General features: G+C 36.6%; 4 protein-coding genes across 5 annotated transcripts; 1 reads left to right on the top strand and 3 right to left on the bottom strand.

Moving 5' to 3' along the window:
* Nucleotides 1-278: 278 nt before the first annotated feature.
* On the bottom strand, nt 279-9,518 carry rab30 (RAB30, member RAS oncogene family). 2 transcript variants are annotated; one of them, XM_083887375.1, is made up of 5 exons: nt 9,377-9,518; nt 6,866-6,964; nt 6,689-6,772; nt 5,267-5,450; nt 279-2,867 (listed from the first exon to the last, which is right to left on the bottom strand). In XM_083887375.1, the coding sequence occupies exons 2-5, from the start codon at nt 6,956-6,958 to the stop codon at nt 2,617-2,619; spliced, it is 612 nt and encodes a 203-aa protein (XP_083743501.1). In that variant the 5' UTR covers nt 6,959-6,964; nt 9,377-9,518; the 3' UTR covers nt 279-2,616. The 2 variants fall into 2 exon arrangements, with proteins under 2 accessions (XP_083743501.1, XP_083743502.1); XM_083887376.1 differs by having other exon boundaries at nt 6,866-6,959; nt 9,377-9,496.
* Nucleotides 9,519-10,079: 561 nt separating this feature from the next.
* ndufc2 (NADH:ubiquinone oxidoreductase subunit C2) lies at nt 10,080-11,619 on the top strand. The gene is made up of 3 exons (XM_083887148.1): nt 10,080-10,321; nt 10,666-10,809; nt 11,462-11,619. Exons 1-3 carry the CDS (start codon nt 10,183-10,185, stop codon nt 11,509-11,511), a joined length of 333 nt encoding a protein of 110 aa, XP_083743274.1. The 5' UTR covers nt 10,080-10,182; the 3' UTR covers nt 11,512-11,619.
* A 428-nt stretch (nt 11,620-12,047) lies between these two features.
* On the bottom strand, nt 12,048-12,473 carry thrsp (thyroid hormone responsive; the record flags this gene model as incomplete). The annotated part of the gene is made up of 1 exon (XM_083886419.1): nt 12,048-12,473. The coding sequence occupies one exon, from the start codon at nt 12,471-12,473 to the stop codon at nt 12,048-12,050; it is 426 nt and encodes a 141-aa protein (XP_083742545.1).
* Nucleotides 12,474-14,342: 1,869 nt separating this feature from the next.
* On the bottom strand, nt 14,343-18,514 carry guca1c (guanylate cyclase activator 1C; the record flags this gene model as incomplete). The annotated part of the gene is made up of 4 exons (XM_083886418.1): nt 14,343-14,479; nt 16,621-16,708; nt 17,092-17,241; nt 18,320-18,514. The coding sequence occupies 4 exons, from the start codon at nt 18,512-18,514 to the stop codon at nt 14,343-14,345; spliced, it is 570 nt and encodes a 189-aa protein (XP_083742544.1).
* Nucleotides 18,515-20,054: the final 1,540 nt, after the last annotated feature.

Raw genomic sequence — 20,054 nt, 5'->3', positions numbered from 1 at the left:
ATATATATATATATATATATATATATATATGTATATATATATATATATGAGAATTAAAATGAATATAATTTAAAATATTGTACACTCACTGTTTCAAAGCAGGGTCTGATAGTATTGCGCTTTTAATGTTTATTATATAGTATCTATCTATCTATAGATTTCATGAAATCTGTTGTAGTTAATTTACTAAACATTACTTAGAAATTATTCATCTACCAACTAAAATCATTTACAGTCTCATTAAGAATAACAAAAACCAATCCAAACATTTTGTGCAACTATTTAATGTTAATATACAGAGTAGTTTTAGAGATTATTTGGTACACAAAAAGAAAAAAAGCACAACATCCCATCAGTGTTTTCCTTTGTATTTCTCATACTGTGTTGACAAGATGCAAAGAAACAACAGTCAATGCTGTTTACGTTTCAAGATAAAAAGGCAAAACAAAACACTCGCCGGTTGTACAAAGGGATTATTGAAAAAAACAAAAACAAACAAACAAAAGTATAAAAGCAAAAGTGCCAAAATTTTCTCCAAGTCTGTACAACTAAAGACAAAGAAATGCTACAATAACAAATAATAAGTGTGCAGTATACGGCTTTGTGCAATACAGTACATGACAGTTATGGCAAAAATATAAAAGTTAGACGCTACAAATTAATGGCAAAAACATGCAGGGCAATCAAATGTCACAATAAAAGCATAAGTACAACAAGCCGTACAAAAACTACATGAACAAACGTTTTTTTAAAAAACAAAATTAAGCAGAAATATTAACGTCTGAGGGTAAAAGTTACAGCTGATGGTCAAAACTAATATTTCATCAAGTTATTAAACTGTTCAAAGATTCGCTTGCTTCATACTAAATCAGCTGACTAACTGTAATAGTTCACAAACAAAAATAATAACAGCTTCAGTGTAGTAGTTATTATAAGCATGAGTGTGTCTTAATTAACGTTATTAAACGATATCTTAGCAGCAAGAAAAACAATCAACTGGGAACAAATATTTCACAGTCTGTAAATGCCAGGTGCAAAGAACTACACAAACAAAAATATCAGATTATGAAAAGGTTAATTAACATTTTATGCAATTCTCAGAGCAAAAAAAACAACAGAGAGACTTGTTGGAAATTAATGATTAAGTACGGAAGCGTATTTTTGTAACACCAGCATGTGTTTCATGTATTGCGTGACTGTTAAGCGTTAGAGCAATATACATTTCACTTTTTTACAAGATCGTTTATTGTAAGAACAATATGCATTTTGCGTTTTTACGTGACCATTTATTGTTAAAGCAACATACGTTTATCGCGTTTTTAGGTGATCGTTTATTGTTAGAACAATATACGTTTAGCGTTTTCTTGTGACCGTTTATCGTTGGAACAATATATGTTTATGCATGACCAATTATCGCATTTTTACGTGACAGTTTATCATTGGAACGATATACGTTTTTACATGACCGTTTATCGCATTTACTGCGTTTTCTTGTGACCGTTTATCGTTGGAACAATATATGTTTATGCATGACCAATTATCGCATTTTTACGTGACAGTTTATCATTGGAACGATATACGTTTTTACATGACCGTTTATCGCATTTACCGCGTTTTTATGTGACCGTTTATCGTTACAACAACAACAACAACAACAACAATAATAATCTTGTTCGATCTGAGGGACTTTGTCTATGGATTACTGAGAAAATACACAGTAAAAGAACTTCATAGTACTTGTGCCAGTGGTCCAGCAGTATACGTTTCATGAACGATTTCTTAGAGAAACATGTTTTTATCCCACATCAAATACTTTTTACTTAATTTATTTGCGAGAACACCTTATTTTGAAAAGGGATGTAGTCATATGTGCATCCTATGGTATATACCCTATGGTATATAATGTGCTCATGTATCTCTTCTGGTAAGAATTTAATTTCCTGTCCTTAGACGACATTTACCTCCTCAAATTATTCATCATCTCCAGCTGAGGTTCTTCCAGATAAACTTATATTGTTTTTCACAATAAACTTCTCACGTTATAACACAATACTGATCTGTTTTTGTTTTGCTGGTGTGGCAGAAATACGCATCTGTAATTAATTGTGCGACTGCTTCCACAGAAAAAGCCTGCAATGCTTGTTTTTTTGCAACTTACACATATATTATGTGAGTAAACATTTACAGAAAACCTCCAGTCACGTCAGCTTTGTTGAGTCTGTAACAAAACACCTGGTTAAGCTTTTCACTCACACAATAATAATACTGCTGCTGGTGAAAACACTGATGCTGAATTAATTCAAAATGAAGCCTGACAACGCAGGAATAAAATTCTGCTATTTGAGCGTGAAGTGGACATAATTGAGAGCCCTACTCGAGATTCCTGGACGCGTCACGCAGACAAACGTTACTTTATATCCTGTTGCACTGAGGATAATGTTATCCAGAATGGCGGTGCCTTAAAATAGTGCCTTGAAAGCTGAACTAAAGCTGACTAACTCCCTTGTAACAGCTTTTTTAAAAAAGGTAATGGACTAGAAATGAAATAACCGAGAGGCTGAACGCCATCTTAGAGCGACAGAGGCATCGTGGGGCTCTACAGTCACATGAGTCTCTCTAGTTGAGACTGCAGCAGCTCAAGTAATTGATGGTTTTACCCTCGCCGGGCATCGGGGCAGTGTCATTGTTGTCCAGCTTGTTCTGCTTGGCCTCTCGGATGAGCTCGCAGGCCAGGTCCAGGAAGAGTTTCTCCACGTTGTCGGACTCTTTGGCCGAGGTCTCCAGATAGAGCATGCTCTGGGACTCGGCGAAGTCTTCAGCCCTCTGTCGGAGAACCTCCCGCTTCTCTGCCAGATCTATTTTATTACCTGGAAGACATGGAAATGTTGTGTGTCGCAGAGTCAGAGGAGGGATGAGAACTTTAATCTTCAGTCAGAGGCAAGAAGTAGCAAGGTGGTGGTTCAAAACTGCCAACTTCAGATTAGTAATAGAACTACATAAACAACAAAACAAATACATTTTTAACTATTAGATGCATTTTAAACGACAAAAGATATATTTTAAAACACAAAAAATAAGTTTAAACTACAAAAATAAATTTTAAACCACAACATTCATTTTAAACTAAGACACATATATTTAAACTACAAAAAATACATTTTAAACTACAAAATGTATTTTAAACTACAAAAATACATTTAAACTACAAAAAAATACATTTTGAACTACAAACTATTTTTTGAACTACAAAAAAATACATTTAAACTACAAGAAATACATTTTAAACTACATCAATGCATTTTAAACTACAACAAATACATTTAAACTGCAAAAAATAAATTTTAAACTACAAAAATGCATTTCAAACTACAAAAAAATTATTTTAAACTACAAAAATACATTTTTAAACATCAAAAATGCATTTTAAACAACAACATTAATTTAAACTAAGACAAATACATTTAAACTACAAAAAATAAATTTTAAACTACAAAAAATAAATTTAAACTACAAAAAAATAAAGTTTGAACCACAAACTACATTTTGAACTACAAAAACGACATTTTGAACTACAAAAAATATATTTTAAACTACAAAAAATATATTTTAAACTACAAAAAATATATATATATAAAATGCTGAGTGTTTATTTTTAGTGCCGATCTGAATCTCAAACCCTGAACAGAACCTGGTCTGGACCAGGTTTAGTCTGTGTTTCAGATTCACTAATCTAGCCTCTAATCTCGCTCGGTAGCACAGCACCAAGGTGGCTCTGAAAATAAAGACACAGATGGTGTTTCTGAACAGTGGTGGGTGGAGAAACAGAAGAAAAAATAAACGGTGGTGGGCGATTGTGATGGATGTGAGCGCGGACACTGTGAGGGTTTTGGATTCCTGGTCAGAATTATTTTTGATTTTAAAAGAAAAAATCCACCAAGAACACATCGCTAAAATGCACATCATGAAAAACAAACTACTCAGGAGCGGCTGCTTCGAGATAGAATAAGACTTTTTTCTACCAAATAACATTATCACGGGATTAAAAATTTAGATTTTAAAGATCTTTAAGATGTTTGTGGGTCAAATACGTGACGTTTTACACTTTCACACAGATTTATTTGACTTTGGGAAAACACCTTCAGCGGTGAAAGATGTGGAATCTGTTACTCGATTCTCTGACCTTCAGAGAAATGATGTTCAGTAAAAGTCTGGGCACAGTATGTTTTAACGGTTTCACTTACAACTCTGTCTGTTTTCATTTTGACTTTATTACCTTTTTTTTTTTTTTTTTACCTCCGCCAAGACGGTGATGTCTTTGGGCCTCGTTTGCCTGAGAGCAGCATAACTCAAAACTATAAAGTGTCAAAATGTATATTAGCACGAACTGGGATGGAATTGTTTTTAAGGGCGACGTAAAATGATTATTTAATGATATACCATTTCTTTGACTAATTCCCAGAACAGTCTCATTCCCACAACAACAGTCAAAGTCAAAGACACTTCCTTAAAAGAAAATAAAAGCCTGACACGGCTCTTTACTGTGCTTCTGTCATGTTTTATGCGTAAAAGATGTGGGGAAAAAATCAAATACATTAAATAAAAAGTGGTCAAATTTAATCTGACACTTCTTCATTTGACCAAGGGGGGGGAAATGGGTGAAACAGCCCTTTAAATTTTGTTTGTGGCTTGAAAACAATATAATTTCCGGGTTTTTTCCCCCACAATTTTCAACAATTTTCTTTAGTAACTCTGATAAAAACGTCTTTATTATTTTATGACAAGTTCTCTGATTATTTAGCTTCTTAAATATGAATTTTTCTAGTTTATTTGCTCGGAATAATAAAAGAAAAGGTTTAAAACTCAATTATTTTGGTTTGGGGACCAAACAAGACGAATGAAAACAACATACTGTAATTTCTTTCTAATTTTCACCATTTAATCAGGAAAATAATCTACAGATTAAAAGAATCTAGCAGCTCATTGGCTGAAATCTCGATCTGCATTGACACTGTGGGAAACTCAGCGGCCTTGGCTGAAGTTTCAGCGTTCTTTAAAAGCATTCCCTAGTGTAAATTAAACTTTTTTTCCTCCTTGGGATGAAGAGTGATGAATATGTACTTTGATTTAAGTTGAACATCATGAAACATTTAAAAAACAAATAGAAACTGAGGCTGATCCCAGTTCAGGAATTCATACCGACTTAAAAAAAAAAACAGGTCAAGTTCAAGTGAAATCCATCACGTTATTTGGTTTCCAGTTGACTTACCGACTAATATAGTCACCACCTGGTTGTTGGCGTACTGCTCAATCTCCCTCAGCCACTCTGGAAGGCACCTGAAGGAGTCCTCACAGGTTATGTCATAGGTAAGAATGAGGGCGTTGGCACTGCGGTAATAACTCTGAGTAATGGAGCGAAATCTCTCCTGTCCAGCTGTGTCCCATATCTGCAGCTGGGAAACACACATTTGAAGCAGAGCAGAGTGAGCATCTGTACATGCAAACTATGACAAATCAGCAAAGTATTTCAGGAAAATAAAAAACATATACCTGACAAAACAATTACAAGACACAGTTTAATGGATCGCGTAATGTTTCACGTTGTATCCAGAGAAGCGTAATTATAGTTTTTAGAGCTATAATTGCAGCGTTCACAAACTTATTACACAGTAGGGCTGAACGGTTCTGAATAAATATCTAATAATTGTGATTATTTGGACAGGAATTGCAGTTGTGATATGAGACAGAATGGTCATTTTTACATTATTATTATTCTCATTTTCATGAACAAACAAAGATGTTCTCTTCAGTCCATAGATTAAGATGTGTATGAAATTAGATTTTGACACACATATTTTGGCTTTGACAAATATTGCTCCTCCTGAGATTTGAAAATTGCAGTAGAGTGTGAAGTTGGTGTAGTATTAACTGTAATATCTGGGATATCCTATGGTCTAAATGACAAACAGCATGTTTTTAAGAATATATGGAGGTCTAGGGCTAAACAGTTAATCGAAATTGCAATAAAAATCGGTATTTGGCTTATTTCAGGCCCAGTTATTTACACATAAATTCTTCCAACAAACAACTAGAACAAGGAAACGCGACAATTATGTAAAACTGAAATTCACTCCCAGAGAAGCCGAGCTTCCGTGGAAGTGACATTTTCTGCCGCATTTGTCCTCCAATCAGCGCTGAGCTCATCGCAGTGAAATAAACTTATTCTGTGTCGTCTCAGAGAGAACAGTTGAAGCTGAGCTTAACTGAAAATCACGCAAGACGATCCGTCGTCCGCGATAAACGGCTGATTCTGAACGAACTAGCGACGCGTTCTAATCCCGTTCCAGCGCATGTAGTCTTAGTATTGAAATGTAAAATACAACAAAGAACATGTTTGACTTTGACATTTTAGAGGAAGCTGAGCTTCCCTTGATGTCTGAGACACAAGAAAACACAGATTTGCATACACTGGTTTTATTTTTAATGTGTTTTTCAATAAAAAATTACCATTCCCTTACAGCTTTTGCGATTAATGCAGTTGTTAAATAATTCCTTAATAGTTGCTGATCTTCAAGTCAACTATAGTAGGAATATATATTCTTTATATCTATTCTTCCTTTGCTTTTTCTCTGTATACACTGGTAAAACAATGTGTATTTACAAATATGTGTAAACAGCTAAAATCACATACCTTGACCTTCTCCCCTTTGATTTCCACAGTTTTAATCATGAAATCTACTCCGATAGTAGCCCCTTGTCCAGGTGGGAAAAGGCCCTGAAAACAAAGACAATTTTATTTCACAGAATCTCATTTTATTTAAATTAATCTGCATAATCTCCCGTATGAACAATAATGACGAGCACAAACCTGAGTAAAGCGCCGCACGAGACACGTCTTCCCCACGCCAGCATTTCCTATCAGAACTATCTTGAACAGGTAGTCATAATCTTCCATGCTCATCCTAAACTGAGGGAAACAAAACAGACGAGGAGAAGGAGGGAGAGGGAGATGACTGAACGCACTCAAGCCAGATAAACAACATCGGAATAAATTACAGGTCATTAAAAACTGACGAGAACAAAGCGTACAGAGAGGCAGACATCAAAGGTTAAACATCCCCTTCATCCGTGTGTGTCGCAACAACACAGACACACGTTTGAATGAGCAAAATAAATCTCTGGTTATCAATGATATACTTTTATCAGACTCATTTTGATTAAATGCCATGTTGTTGCTGAGGCTGCGTCACAAAGAAGATCTTAAACTTTAAAGAAAACAATGACAAAACATGTTTTGTCCACTAGATTTTCATCATTTTCACGTCTTAAAAGACACGTAGTTTATGCATTTAAATGAAATGACTAATGTTTTTGTGGGAATCTTGCAAAAACACTGCTGGACTGAATCATCTACAAACAGCACAAAAATAGGGCTTCATATTATCTCATAAAAATGCTTTTATTTTGAAATCAACATAATATTTATTTATGGAAATTAAATCACGACTAGAGTTTGTGATTGTGTGGAACTGTAAATTAATTAAAAAAACATTAAATTAAGATATAGTCGTAACATAGTAACATTATTTGGGCAAGATTGTCTTAAGTCCTCATCAAATTTAAATAATTCAATTGGATTTAATTTGTAAATCGAGGCTCTGTGATGAGAAACAAACAATACAAGATACTTAATTGTCTTGGACCCAAGTGCAGCACAATACAAACACGAAACAACACCAGCTGCACCAATCAAAACAATAAAAAACTGCACGTAATCCATTGTGCACACAATATTGTGCACAGACGGCAAAATCACGCTACAGCAAAAACGGAATGTGATGAAAAAACATAAATAAAAATTATCTGTGACCATGATGAAGTTGTCATTAACTACTATATTTAATTTGACCATTTATTGGGCAAAAAAACATGATTATTTTGTGTTTGTGTTTAATTACAGGGTTTACTTCAGCGTAACATGTAAAAACTGTGCAAACGCAGCCAATTTATAATAAAATGATTAAATATGAAGATTTATTTATGAAGTTATTGCCTACTTTAAGCATGAAAAACATGATTTTACTGTGAATTTATTACAGTGGGACTGCAACAGTTATTCGTTTAATTCATTACAATATTAGTAGTCAACTGTTTTGATCATCATTATTGGCTTTGAGTATTTTCTTCCAATAATTAGTTAAGTTTTCCGATTTTTCAGCCTCTTGAATGTGAATATTTTCTGGTTTCTTTGCTCCATATAACAAAGAAATCATTAAAACTCAGGATAGCACGATACCACTTGTTTTGTCTCCGATAACGATATCACAAACTCAAGTATCGGCCGATATCAGTCTGATTTTAGCCAAAGGTATTAACAACACATTTGTGCTGAGTCATTTCTAGCTAGTTCTCCAACTGTGTCACAAGTATTCATCTCCCATAATGAAGAAATAAACAGCCCCACAACATGACTCAGCTAAAATGCTGTTACAGATTTTTTTTTTTATATTTCTATAGGACTTTTATGCAATAAATGATTATGTAATTAATTGATTATTAATAGATTACTAAATCAATCGTCAAATACTTTGATAATCGAATAATCGTTTTGTATTTTTTCAATAATTAACACAAGTTTTCTGATTTTTCAGATTATTAAATGTGAATATTTTCTTGTTTATTTTCTTCATATAACAAAAAAATAATTCAAACTCATTAATTTTGGTTTAAGGACAAAACAAAACATCAATTCAACGTTTCCTGATATTATATGAACCAAACAAGAACTCAATTAATCGGGAAAATAATCAACATATGGTCAATTCTGAATATAATCCTTATTTTTACAAAGATGTCCATAAATGGTGAAAACAAAGACATCAAATCACAGCTATTTCTGCACATTCTCTGCATCTGCACCGTTATTTTACACTAAAAACAAAACCAGGCCTGCTGTGTGTCAAATAAACAAAGCATTTATTGTTGTTTGATAGTTGTTTACAGAACAATATAAATGTTTAAAGGTCAGTTAAAAGATGCAGCTGCTCATTATTTGTCGCTGTGATTTCTGCTGCATGTAAATGACAGTTTTCCCGGTGTCGCATTTCCTTCCTTCCCGTTTCCTCTTCTTGTTGTTTATGCAACATGTAAACAATGTACACAGTCTGACCAAACATTACGTGTTTGTTTGTTGTTGTTGTAGTTATTTTTTTAAAAGTAAAATTGTCTTATACTGTTTTAGGTTGAGCGCCATTTAAGGCGAGGCTAAGCTAGCAACAACAGTAGCTACAGCAGCTAGCGTGATACTGTGGAGCCATTTTGGCTCAATCTGCAGCAGCTGAGATGAGGAAAAAAAACACAAAAAATTGTTCACACTTACCACAAAGACGGGGAGATCCCCGCTCTGATAACTACTTGGTTTGCATAGGTTTGTTCATCAAACGGGGGAAACCACAGATGGAAAGAAGAGCATAATTCCTGCGGCTGTGGAAGCAGCAGAGGCAGGAGCAGCAGCCTCTCTGATGATGATGATGATGATGAGGAGGAGGACTGCACTCTATGATGTCATCTGCTCACATTCAGAGTAAATCAGTAAATAATAACGAGAATAAAATGTATAAATTCCACAACTACGGAAGAGGAATAGGGCCACATGTGATATTTGTGGGGAAACAAATAAAAAAAAATTATAATAAAATATAATTCTGTGAAAAGTCTACTTAAAAAAAAAGTATTTTTAGTGTACACTCAGAATTCCGAGATTAAAATCTGATTGTGTCAGAACGTTCTATAAAGGTTCTATAAAGGGCACACCTTCAGGGAGAACGTTCTGGGAATTAGCTGGGGTGTCACTAGCTATAAGTACATAGTACTAAACGTTGCTTCTCGTGTAAATAATCGCTTCTAACACGTGGCCGATTGAAGTATTTCATCTATAGTATTATTATTGTCATTACTATTTATGCTTCGATAGGTTGCGACAAAGTAATCTTTAAAATTGTTGTACTTTCTTTTTGGTTGCTAGGAAACAGTCTTGGCGGAACTGAGTTGTTTGAAAGGTTTTTGCCCGGACGTGTTTTCCCGATTGCACGTCATGCCCTTGACTTCCTCCTCTGTGAGGCGATAGTAGCATCTGAATCCGAACAACAGGGACGAAGCCATTCTTAAACTCCTTTTTTTCTCGCCATGGGATTACTTCCAGACGAGGCGAAGTCTCTTCCTCCCCCGGGGGTCGTGAACAGGACCTCGGTGTGGTTGGGCGCTGCTGGCTGGTGCTCCGCGATGATCCACAATGGTCTCAACCTCAGGCCGCCGCTAAAGTCAGGTTAGCATGTTTGCTAATTCGCTGTCAGACTCAGTCACTGTGTTTCTAACACTTAATCCTGAAAGTTAAAATAAGCGTTTAGATATTCAGAATGACACGACGCATTTAGAAACTTTTCTCGGTTTCAGTTTAACGTAGTTTAAGTGAAGGAAGGGCTGCATTGGTAATGAATCGCTTACATCAGCTATTTCGATAATTGATTCATTTTGAGTAGATAGTAGATATAGTAAAGTTCGAGTTTGAATGTGAATATTTCCATAATTGCAAGATTTATCGTCAAATGATCAATGAGAGCTTTTTGTTTATCAAAGCATCGTCATGATGTGTGTTTGTTTTTTGTTTAGGTGTCCATCGACAGGTCCTGCTGACAACTATCGGATGGTTCATCGGTTACCACATCACAAAGATCGAAAACTATAGATACGCCAAATATGAGCGGGATATGAACAAGTACATGGTACATCACCCAGAGGTGTTTGCCCCAAAGGGTAAGGTTTTATATTTAAACATCTTAAGTCAAGTGCAGTTTTCTTTCTCACTGTAATGTGAATTATTTTATTGCACTTGCAGTTCCTGTGTTTGTGTTTATTGATGTTGATATTATGTTCATGTGTTCACAATGTACACCTGTACATGCACTATGCCACTTTATATTAAGATGCTCTTAATGGCTCACTTGTAGCATATTTCATGGTGGTGAAATATTGAGCCACCTCAAAGACGATTTTCTGTCCTGACAGACAAAGTTATTCTGATTTTGGTTTCCTCATGTTGTCCACAGTTCACTCTGTGAGGGTTAGTGATTCATTCATTTGGTTTTTCTGTGCATGTTACTGCATTATACCACAGATCAATGATCATACAGTATTCTGATCAACTTTTGAAGCATTATATAAAAGATACCAAGTGGGTTTTTATTAAATTAATTGATTCATCAGAGATGCAGGTACAGTTTTTGCTTAATTGTCTACATATCATTCTGACTATAATGTATATTAGATAAGAGATAATTTCTTACTTGGCTTGTTTTCATTCCTGTTTGTTTTTTATTTAATATGTCATCATTTCTGAAGCTTTTGACACATGTCGGTCAGTTAATTAATTGTTTCTCTTTTGTTGACCCATTTTTCCTGTGAACAGAAATGAAGACCTTTGCAGAGATTACCGAGCCTTTCCATCCGATCCGCTAAGCTTTTGGCAGCCGGTGAGAAGGAAGAGAGAACATTTGCAGGCTGCTGTGGTCTTTTTGGCATTCATTATTGTGTGAAATATACCTATATGTAAATAAAAGAAACACCAAAAGATTGAACATTTTCTCTCAGAATTTCATTATTTTATTGTTTGGATAAAACTCGAGCAGAGTAGATTTCTGGTGTGGGAGAAATTTAGCATGTGGAGCAGGATCAGCTATAGGGAGGCAGCTTTTTTGGAAAACTTTTTTTTTTTTTACAGGAGCCCACAATTGACAAAATAAACATCTTTTGAGTTCTGAGGCCAACACACTTGTAAGGGACAGGTGGGGTGAAGGATCAACATGAGACTTCACCAATAAATGATGCTAAATTTTACACACTGTACCTTTTACATCTTCAGTATATTTGGCCTTATATCTGAACGAGGCGTTATTACTGTTAACAAATGAAGATTAATCAAAGTATTGGTTATGATATTGCATGATTATTCCACATTTGTTGGTGGTCACTGTATCTGATAAGTTCATGTTCCCTCATGGTGACTTGGTGACTCCGACGAGGTCCATGTATTTCTCAGTGAGGCTCTGAGACTTCTCGGTGAGGCTATTCATCACAGAAAATAGTCCCCTCAGGTGGAAGCAAAACAGAGCTTGAGGGTCTGTGTCCAAAAGCGGCTCCAGGGTTTGGTGGAGCACGGCGCCGTCCGCGATCTTGCGCTCGCCCAGGTGAAGCAGGCCGCTCTCCACCGTGTTCCTTATGTTTCTGAGCATGGTGTAGTTCCTGTACAGGTCTCCGCACGTCTCCTTGGCCTCCTCGCTGTCCCACACGTCGTCGGAGGGCACGTCTCGCAGCAGGCTGGGCAGAAGAATGGTCTGCTCCATGTCGCTCACCGCTGAGCTGTATCGCCTCACGGCCAGCAGGAGGCTGCTCTTGTTGAAACTGGCCTCGGCAAACTGCATGGTGTCAGTCGGATGGTTTCAGCTGTTCTTCTGCTGTGGCGGGACGCAGAATGCAGTGCATAGACATGGAGGAGATAGTGGTGAACTTATAGGATGAGCACAGGTGGGACGATCAGCGCGTTGTTATGCAACCGTGTCATCCGATGCGTTGAGGAACATGTTTGGGTGCTATTTGGAGTCAAAGCGTTATCTCGTATTTGATTTGCACAACCTTGGATTTCTCAAAGTTCCTATTGTTTTTGGCCTTAAAAAAGATGATTAACCATGCGCACGTGGCTGAAGCTGCACGGTGAGCTGAGGGATGTCCAGTTTTGATCCAAAGTAGAGGGGGGGAAAAATGGCATTAAGCCAAGGTCAACTGTGTTTACATTTGCTGGTTATCTCATACAGTTAGACCTCTGTGAATGTCTGAAGATAAAATGTCAAAGGCAGAACATGGAGGTTCGGTCACAAAAAGGAATAAGATCGAGCTGTTTTGTTTTTAATTTTGCAATTCAATTTTTAGATTTTCACTCATAAATAACAAATTCATAGGTTGAGTCCAGGAAGAAATCTCTACAGGCACTGGTTTATATTTTATATTCAAGACCAGTTTTCACATGGAAACATTTGATGACTTACAAAACAGATTTTTTGCATTTTTTAAACCACAATACAATAAAATCCTATCCTGTTCCAAAGAAACTGGACTTGAAGCTGTCGTCCTTTTGTGAATTAAGTGATGAAATGAAATGTGCAATAAAATCCATGGTGAGAGACAGGTGACCGGCGTGGAAATGTAAGCGTTAAAAAGGGAAAAAACACGTGCAGTTTGTTTGTATTCAACTCAAATTTGTCAACAGTGAGTCTCTTTTAATTTCTTGCTCACAAGATGGCGTCGTTGAGCTCTTTCACTGGTCAAGAAGCAGTGACTACATCAGTAAATGAGTGACACACAAATATCAAAGCTTTCACATTCCATGTGTTGCACTTTTAGTCACTTTATTAGATCTGCCCTGTACCTAATAAAGTGGCTGCTAAGTGCATATTCTATCTTTTATTACACATGTTGGTTTAACACAGTATTGTATTTGAACAAGTACATTCAGTTTCAGCACTGAAAAATAAACAAAAGGAACATTTTTTTAAAAATGAAAAACATTGTATTGATGTTTTTAAGGCAACAATGTGACCTTAATTGCAGCTAAAATACTTTTCAGTGATAATCCACAATTTTCCTATACATCAAGTGATAACATTTCCGAGCACAAGACAACAAACAAAACAATTCCACGGCGTGATAACAACACAGTGTTAATATCTGGAAACCCCAGTAAAGTGAGGTTTGCACTTGTCTTCAACAGGATTTATCAGAATTTAAAGGTGCATTCAATATGTTCTATATAGTTTCAGATATAAAAGCGACTTTTTTTGGACAGACTGCACTCGGCTTTGTGCTATCTAACAAACCAAGAGAGAAAATCAAACAGCATTTTCCAGCTCAGTTCACTCCTGAAAATGACATAAATCAAAGTGATTTGTTCACCTTGCTCTTTGTCATTTATGAGACTCTTCACCGAGACTCAGCCTCCAAACACATAATCTGATTTTAAACCTTAACGAAAGTAAAGGGCCACCATCGTGTGTGTGTGTGTGTGTGTGTGTGAGAGCACAAGCAGGAGGAAGAGGATTAAGTCCTTTCACCACATGTGGAGCAGCTTTTCAGAGAAGGTCATATCTGCTGTGGGACTTTGTCACTCCACGCTCTTCATTCATGTCATTCCGTGCAGTCAGAGGTGGATTTATTTCACTCTGTCACTCTTTTTTTTATCAACACTGTGCTGCAGCTTTCTGTCAGTGCACAGTCCATACACTCCAGCTGCATGAGGATCATTTCAGAGCTTTCTTGGGTTGACCTCTGATGATGATTTCCAGGACGTTGGTGAGATCCATCATCTTACTGAGCATGTCCATGATGTCAGGATGTTGCCTCGCTCCACTGATGAACTCCTCCAGCGTCAGCTCGCCTGAGGACACCACACAGCGGGGACATAGTACATATTAGCATGTAGTTTCTTCAGGCCTTTGCAGCAGCAGTAGCATTTATGCTGGTTTAATGTGCATTATGTAATAAATCTAAAGCAACTGGCCATAAAATCCTCCTAATATGTCACAGAGACTCAGGAATAATGTTCATATTACAAACTGAACTCACCAACAACAACAGTACAGACAAAATATTTGCATTAAAAAAAATATTTTGCAGACTGAAAATCATGTTTATGTTTTGAAATCATGTTTTAGCATGTGGTGCCACCTACCGCCGTCTACCAATCATTGCAGTCAGTAGAGTCTCAGCTGCCGAGCAACCACGGGTTGCCAGTTACGTCTGAGCTACAATGGCGGAGAAAACAAAACCTAAAAGACCTCGGTATTTTGAATTTGAGTGTAGTAACCGTTTTTGGCCACATTCTTACATATGGCGCCTTTAAAGGCCGTAGCAACATGGAGGCACAAGATGGCAGTCACTTAAAACAGGGTATCCGCGGGGTCTTAAAAAGTCTTAAAAAGTCTTAAATCCAATCATTTGAATTTAAGGCCTTAAAATGTCTTAAATTCTCCTAAAATCTCCTAAAAGGTCTTAAATACAATTTTGAAAGGTCTTAAAAATCTATGAACGTTACTTTTATTTAAAACATGCGATTTTTGAGTATGCGATAACATAACTACAACACGTAACTAAAGTAGGCCACCTGTGCTGCCCGGTGAGAATTTAGCGAGCACCACTAGCTAGTGTGCTGTGCGTGTGCCGCGGTGTGTTACAGCATAGCAGTGGAGAAAACTTAACGAAAGCCCACGGCTAAGCCAAATTGCTGGCATATGATGGGTATGTGCAAGTTTCAACGATTTGTGGCTCTAAATTTCCTTCGTGTCTTTTGTACTTTTTTGCCATTATGGATGTGAAATGGGTCTTAAATTGTATTCATTATGGTCTTAAAAAAGTCTTAAATTTGACTTGTTGAAACCTGCAGAGACCCTGTAAAAGCAAGGCTCTTGCCTAAAGTACAAATGAAAGGCTTATGGTGTGTTCCACTTTTAGTTGGAAGACAATAATTCAGAGTTTCTAGTCAGACTCAACTAAAACAGCCTGATATAGGATTCTAAGATGGCTGCCACCTGAGTCAGTCTGCTGCTTTTACTCTTAATTAAACTTCTGTCATATTTGTCTCACATTAAGTCAGTCAAACATAGAGTACTAATCGTTTTTTATCTGTAGACATGTCGCTACGATGTTCGTGCGAGTAAAATACTGTGTAGAACGTGTTGTTGTTGTTGTTGTTGTTGTTGTTGTTGTTAACGACTGGTAGGCTATAGCTAACAGCGGCTAACACTGGCTAGCTAGCCCAAGATATTCAAACTTCTCAACAGGAACATGGTTACTTTGTGACTTCATCTAAATGGAATGCACTTTAAATGTGAGGTTGTGTTTATTTTAAGCCACTGCACATAATATAAGATGCTACACAAGATGGCTGTGAAAACACTATATTAAACATACATTTGCTTGTATCATGATTTATTAAAGCCAAAGCATTCACACAGTGGTACAAGGGCCTATCGGAATTCCCCGGAAAAAAAAAATTCTCCCAAAATTACATAATTTTTGAGGTACACAAAAGTGGTGTAAATTGGCTCCATAGTGCCCCCATAAGGTGAAACCTGGTAGGACAAAGCCAAAACTAAGTTTCACCAAATTTCACGAAACTTGGCAGAAACATGTCAGAGCCCAAGACAAACCAAAAAGTCTATAGGAACCATGGCCTCAGGTCAACAGGAAGTTTTTGAATTTGCCATCCATCTTGGTGATTTGCACATTTCATGAATTTAACATAAAATGTATTAAATTAAAACCCCAAAAATGAAGCAGGCCCACCAGACCAACAAAACACGTCTGAGTAACAGCAAAACAGTAACAGCAACAGTAAAAGCATGAAAACCACACGAAAAGTGAACAACAGTGTGCACCTTGAAACTGAGGAGGCTAAATGGAACTCAGCAATCATTAGTTTGATTATTGAGACCTGTGATGACTGCTGTGCAAAGGGCCATTAGCATTAGTTAGTCTGGTTTAATTTAAGGCCCCATCGCCTTCAAAATATTTTGTTACCTTCTCCGTTGACATCGATTTTCTCGTAGATTAGCGTCACAATCTCCTCAGGAGGGATGTCGTAACTCCTGGTGATGTCTTGAATTGCCTAAAAGGACGAGTGAACACAGTTAAATGTTAATTATAATCCAAACATTTTTACACGACTGCATCAGCGACTACAACTGTGGAGTGAGGCCGTCTGAGCTGAACTGCAGGTTAGATCACATTTATGAGGATAATTAGGTGACGATTCACCTTTGAACGGTGAAGTGCGTAAGAGACGAGGACATGTTTAGATTTGGGGTCAGATGAGAATCTCCTTGGATTAGATGTCACGTCTAGTTCACGGTCAGTTAACCCAGCTTCTGCTCTTTAGCTTTAGAGCAGCTAAGCTTCACGATTCAAGGATTCGTAAGCTGCCAAACTGAATTCCTTTTAAACCGAGCGTGAAAAAGTGACATTTTTAAAGAGAATATATACTTTAAATACCTTAAAGATGGTTTCCAGCTCCTCCTTGTCTATTTTCCCGTTTCCATCTTGATCGAAGAGCTTAAAATACCACTTTAGTTTCTGGTTTATTTCTCCTTTTAGTAACAAACTTATTGCGGCGATATATTCCACAAAGTCTATGTAGCCGTCCTGCAAAAGATTCACAGAGAAAAACACGTGAAATATTCAGTCAGTGAAGAAATATTACAATATATTCATCATAAGGTGTTTTTTAAATTTTAAGCAATTGCTGAAGATTTCATGGAATTTTCATTTGTTAAATATTGTTTGCAGTATCATTATTTACATTTATTTGTTTTATTTGCACATGCAATTCTCCTGCCGACCTCTGGTTTAAATGTATTTGTCCATTGACTGCTGCTGCTGATGAATAACTTTGTGCAAATAACTCAAATAACTATGTTTTTTCTACTTTTTTTTCTATATTTTAATATATTCTTTTTTATTCAATTATAGCCTACAGCACCAAAAAACAAAAGAATTTAGTTATAATTCTGACTCTGTTGCAGGGCCGGCCCAAGCCTCCATGGGGCCCTAAGCAAAATTTGATTTTGGGGCCCTCTCTTACTCATTCACACACCTACTATACTAAAGGTATTCTACTTATTCTACTCTGTCACGAAACGAATATACTTGTAAAACTAAATGTGAGAACTTTTTGTTGCACGGACACCAGATTTGCAAACTGACAGAAAAATCTTTCAATTAATATTTGGCAAACTTAGCAACTCCCCCTACTGGCGATACAGAGAATCAATACATAAAAACAAACCTTTTATATAATATATAATACTTAAATAATAATGTCAATCAACAGAGGCACCCGGAACAAGGTAATAAAAATGGTTTATAAATAAAAATAATAAACTACAGCAATCCAAACTTCTTTTTTATATTGAGTTAATTGCTCTTGGGGGACCTCTAGTGGTCACGGGGCCCTAAGCAGCGGCTTAGATCGCTTATGCCTTGGGTCGGCTCTGCTCTGTTGGACATGACCTTGTGTCCTAAGCTTTGTGAAAGTGCCCTCACAGTGTCAGTAATCTCAAAATATCTTATAATTCTTTACATTTTTCGCTTATTTCCCACTAGTACTGTCTCCAATTGTGTGTCATATAGAGCAACTGTCTCTGTATAACTGTATTTTTTGTGAAAATGTGTAAATAAAATCACATTAATCCACATAAAAGAGTGGGAGTGTTTTCCTCACCCCGTCCATGTCGAAGGTGTAGAAGACCTGGTCGACGTAGCTGCTGGCCTCCTCTGTCATCCCGTTCATTTCCAGCATCGTCTTCAGCTCAAAGAGCGTGATGAGACCTGAGGGAGACTCTCTCATGAACTTGGTGTACCAGTGGTGCATGTCCTCCTCCAGGATATCGTCCAGGTTTGAGCAGTTTCCTCCCATTATTCCCAAAGAAGAAGTATTATTATTATTATGTTCTTCTGTCCTGACTGAGTGCTGCAGAGATCTGGAGCAGAGGAAAGTTCATACAGAGCACCCTGCAGCAGCACTGACGTCCCCCTGAACCTTCATGCGACTGCGACTGACGGGAGCTTAGAGCTCTAAAGCAGATATTGTCTTTAATGAGATAAGTGGAGACTCTTCCTAGAAACTGAGGACATTGCATGATCTCTGGCTGAGGTGAATCTGGGCGCCGGTTTCCGCAGATTTGAGACAAACAAAGGAGGATTGTGGGGCTGTAAATAACTTGATTTTCCTAAATCGATTAATCTGTTGTTATTTTTCTCAATTGAATCGAATTGCTCGAAATAATCAAGTCCGCAGGGCAAAATTACTTTATTATTATTATTATACAGATGTTTCCATCAGGTCTAAACTCTTGTGTGTTTGACGGTAAACGGTCTCAATCAAACTTTATTTATAAGACACTTTTCATACAGAATAAAGATGTAATGAGATCATGTCGGTGTCTTCCCTCTCACAAATGTCACGGGGGGGATTCTCCAGGAAATGACTGAGGGAATTCCTCTGCACAGACTTGATCCTCTTTACGGGATATTTAGATACGACTGCACGCACACTGAGGCGCTTATGAAATATCACACAGTTTTAAATAACTACATGTGATATATATGTGTATATGGTACATTTCATTAAACCGGAGAAACATGCACATTTTTCTGTAATTTGGGCAGATTATTATGACTAAGTTAATAATAATTTGGCCCTTTTTTCCAATCAGGTTTTTAAAAAGATCACTTTTAACATTCAATAATTTGAGTATAAATTGTTATAAATTCATTCACAATGTTTAATATTTCTCAATATTGTACATTTATAGATGTAAAAATGCATGTTTATTATCTATTACCTTTATGTTTGATGGTATTTGCTGCTTTTTTGGGACTTATCTTGTTTACATGCACCATAGATGTGTCCAAAAACCCCTTTGGGAAACACTACAGTTTTATATTTAAAGGTGCCATATGTAAGAATGTGTCCAAAAACAGTTACTACACTCAAATTCAAAACACAGAGGTCTTTTAGGTTTCGTTTTCTGACGTAACTGGCAACCCGTGGTTGCTCGGCAGCTGAGACTCTACTGACTGCAATGATTGGTAGACGGCGGTAGGTGGCGCCACATGCGCATGATTTGCAGTTTGCAAAAGATTTTTTTTAATGCAAATATTTTGTCTGTACTGTTGTTGTTGGTGAGTTCAGTTTGTTATATGAACGTTATTCCTGAGTCTCTGTGACATTAGGAGGATTTTATGGCCAGATGTTTTAGATTTATTACATAATGCACCTTTAAAGGTACTCAAAAGATGATGAAGTTTGTCCATTGCGGGCTACTGCAAAAATGGTATGACCCAAAATGCACGCCTTTGATATAAACACAGCAATTTAACCCTTTAAGATATGCACCAAGAAAAAAGCAAAGAGAAATGATTTCTTTGCATTTATTTCTTTTTTAATTAGACCC

Source organism: Microchirus variegatus, assembly GCF_963457635.1.
Source record: "Microchirus variegatus genome assembly, chromosome: 3".
NCBI lineage: Eukaryota > Metazoa > Chordata > Actinopteri > Pleuronectiformes > Soleidae > Microchirus > Microchirus variegatus.
This window is presented reverse-complemented; position numbering and strand designations above follow the sequence as displayed.

Coding starts and splice junctions, on each gene's coding strand:
- rab30 (XM_083887375.1), bottom strand. CDS start 6,958: ATGAGCATGGAAGATTATGACTACCTGTTCAAGATAGTTCTGATAGGA. Junction 6,773..6,865: donor TCGTGCGGCGCTTTACTCAG/GTTTGTGCTCGT, acceptor CTTTGTTTTCAG/GGCCTTTTCCCACCTGGACA. Junction 5,451..6,688: donor TCAAAGGGGAGAAGGTCAAG/GTATGTGATTTT, acceptor TGTGTTTCCCAG/CTGCAGATATGGGACACAGC.
- ndufc2 (XM_083887148.1), top strand. CDS start 10,183: ATGGGATTACTTCCAGACGAGGCGAAGTCTCTTCCTCCCCCGGGGGTC. Junction 10,322..10,665: donor CAGGCCGCCGCTAAAGTCAG/GTTAGCATGTTT, acceptor TTTTTTGTTTAG/GTGTCCATCGACAGGTCCTG. Junction 10,810..11,461: donor AGAGGTGTTTGCCCCAAAGG/GTAAGGTTTTAT, acceptor TCCTGTGAACAG/AAATGAAGACCTTTGCAGAG.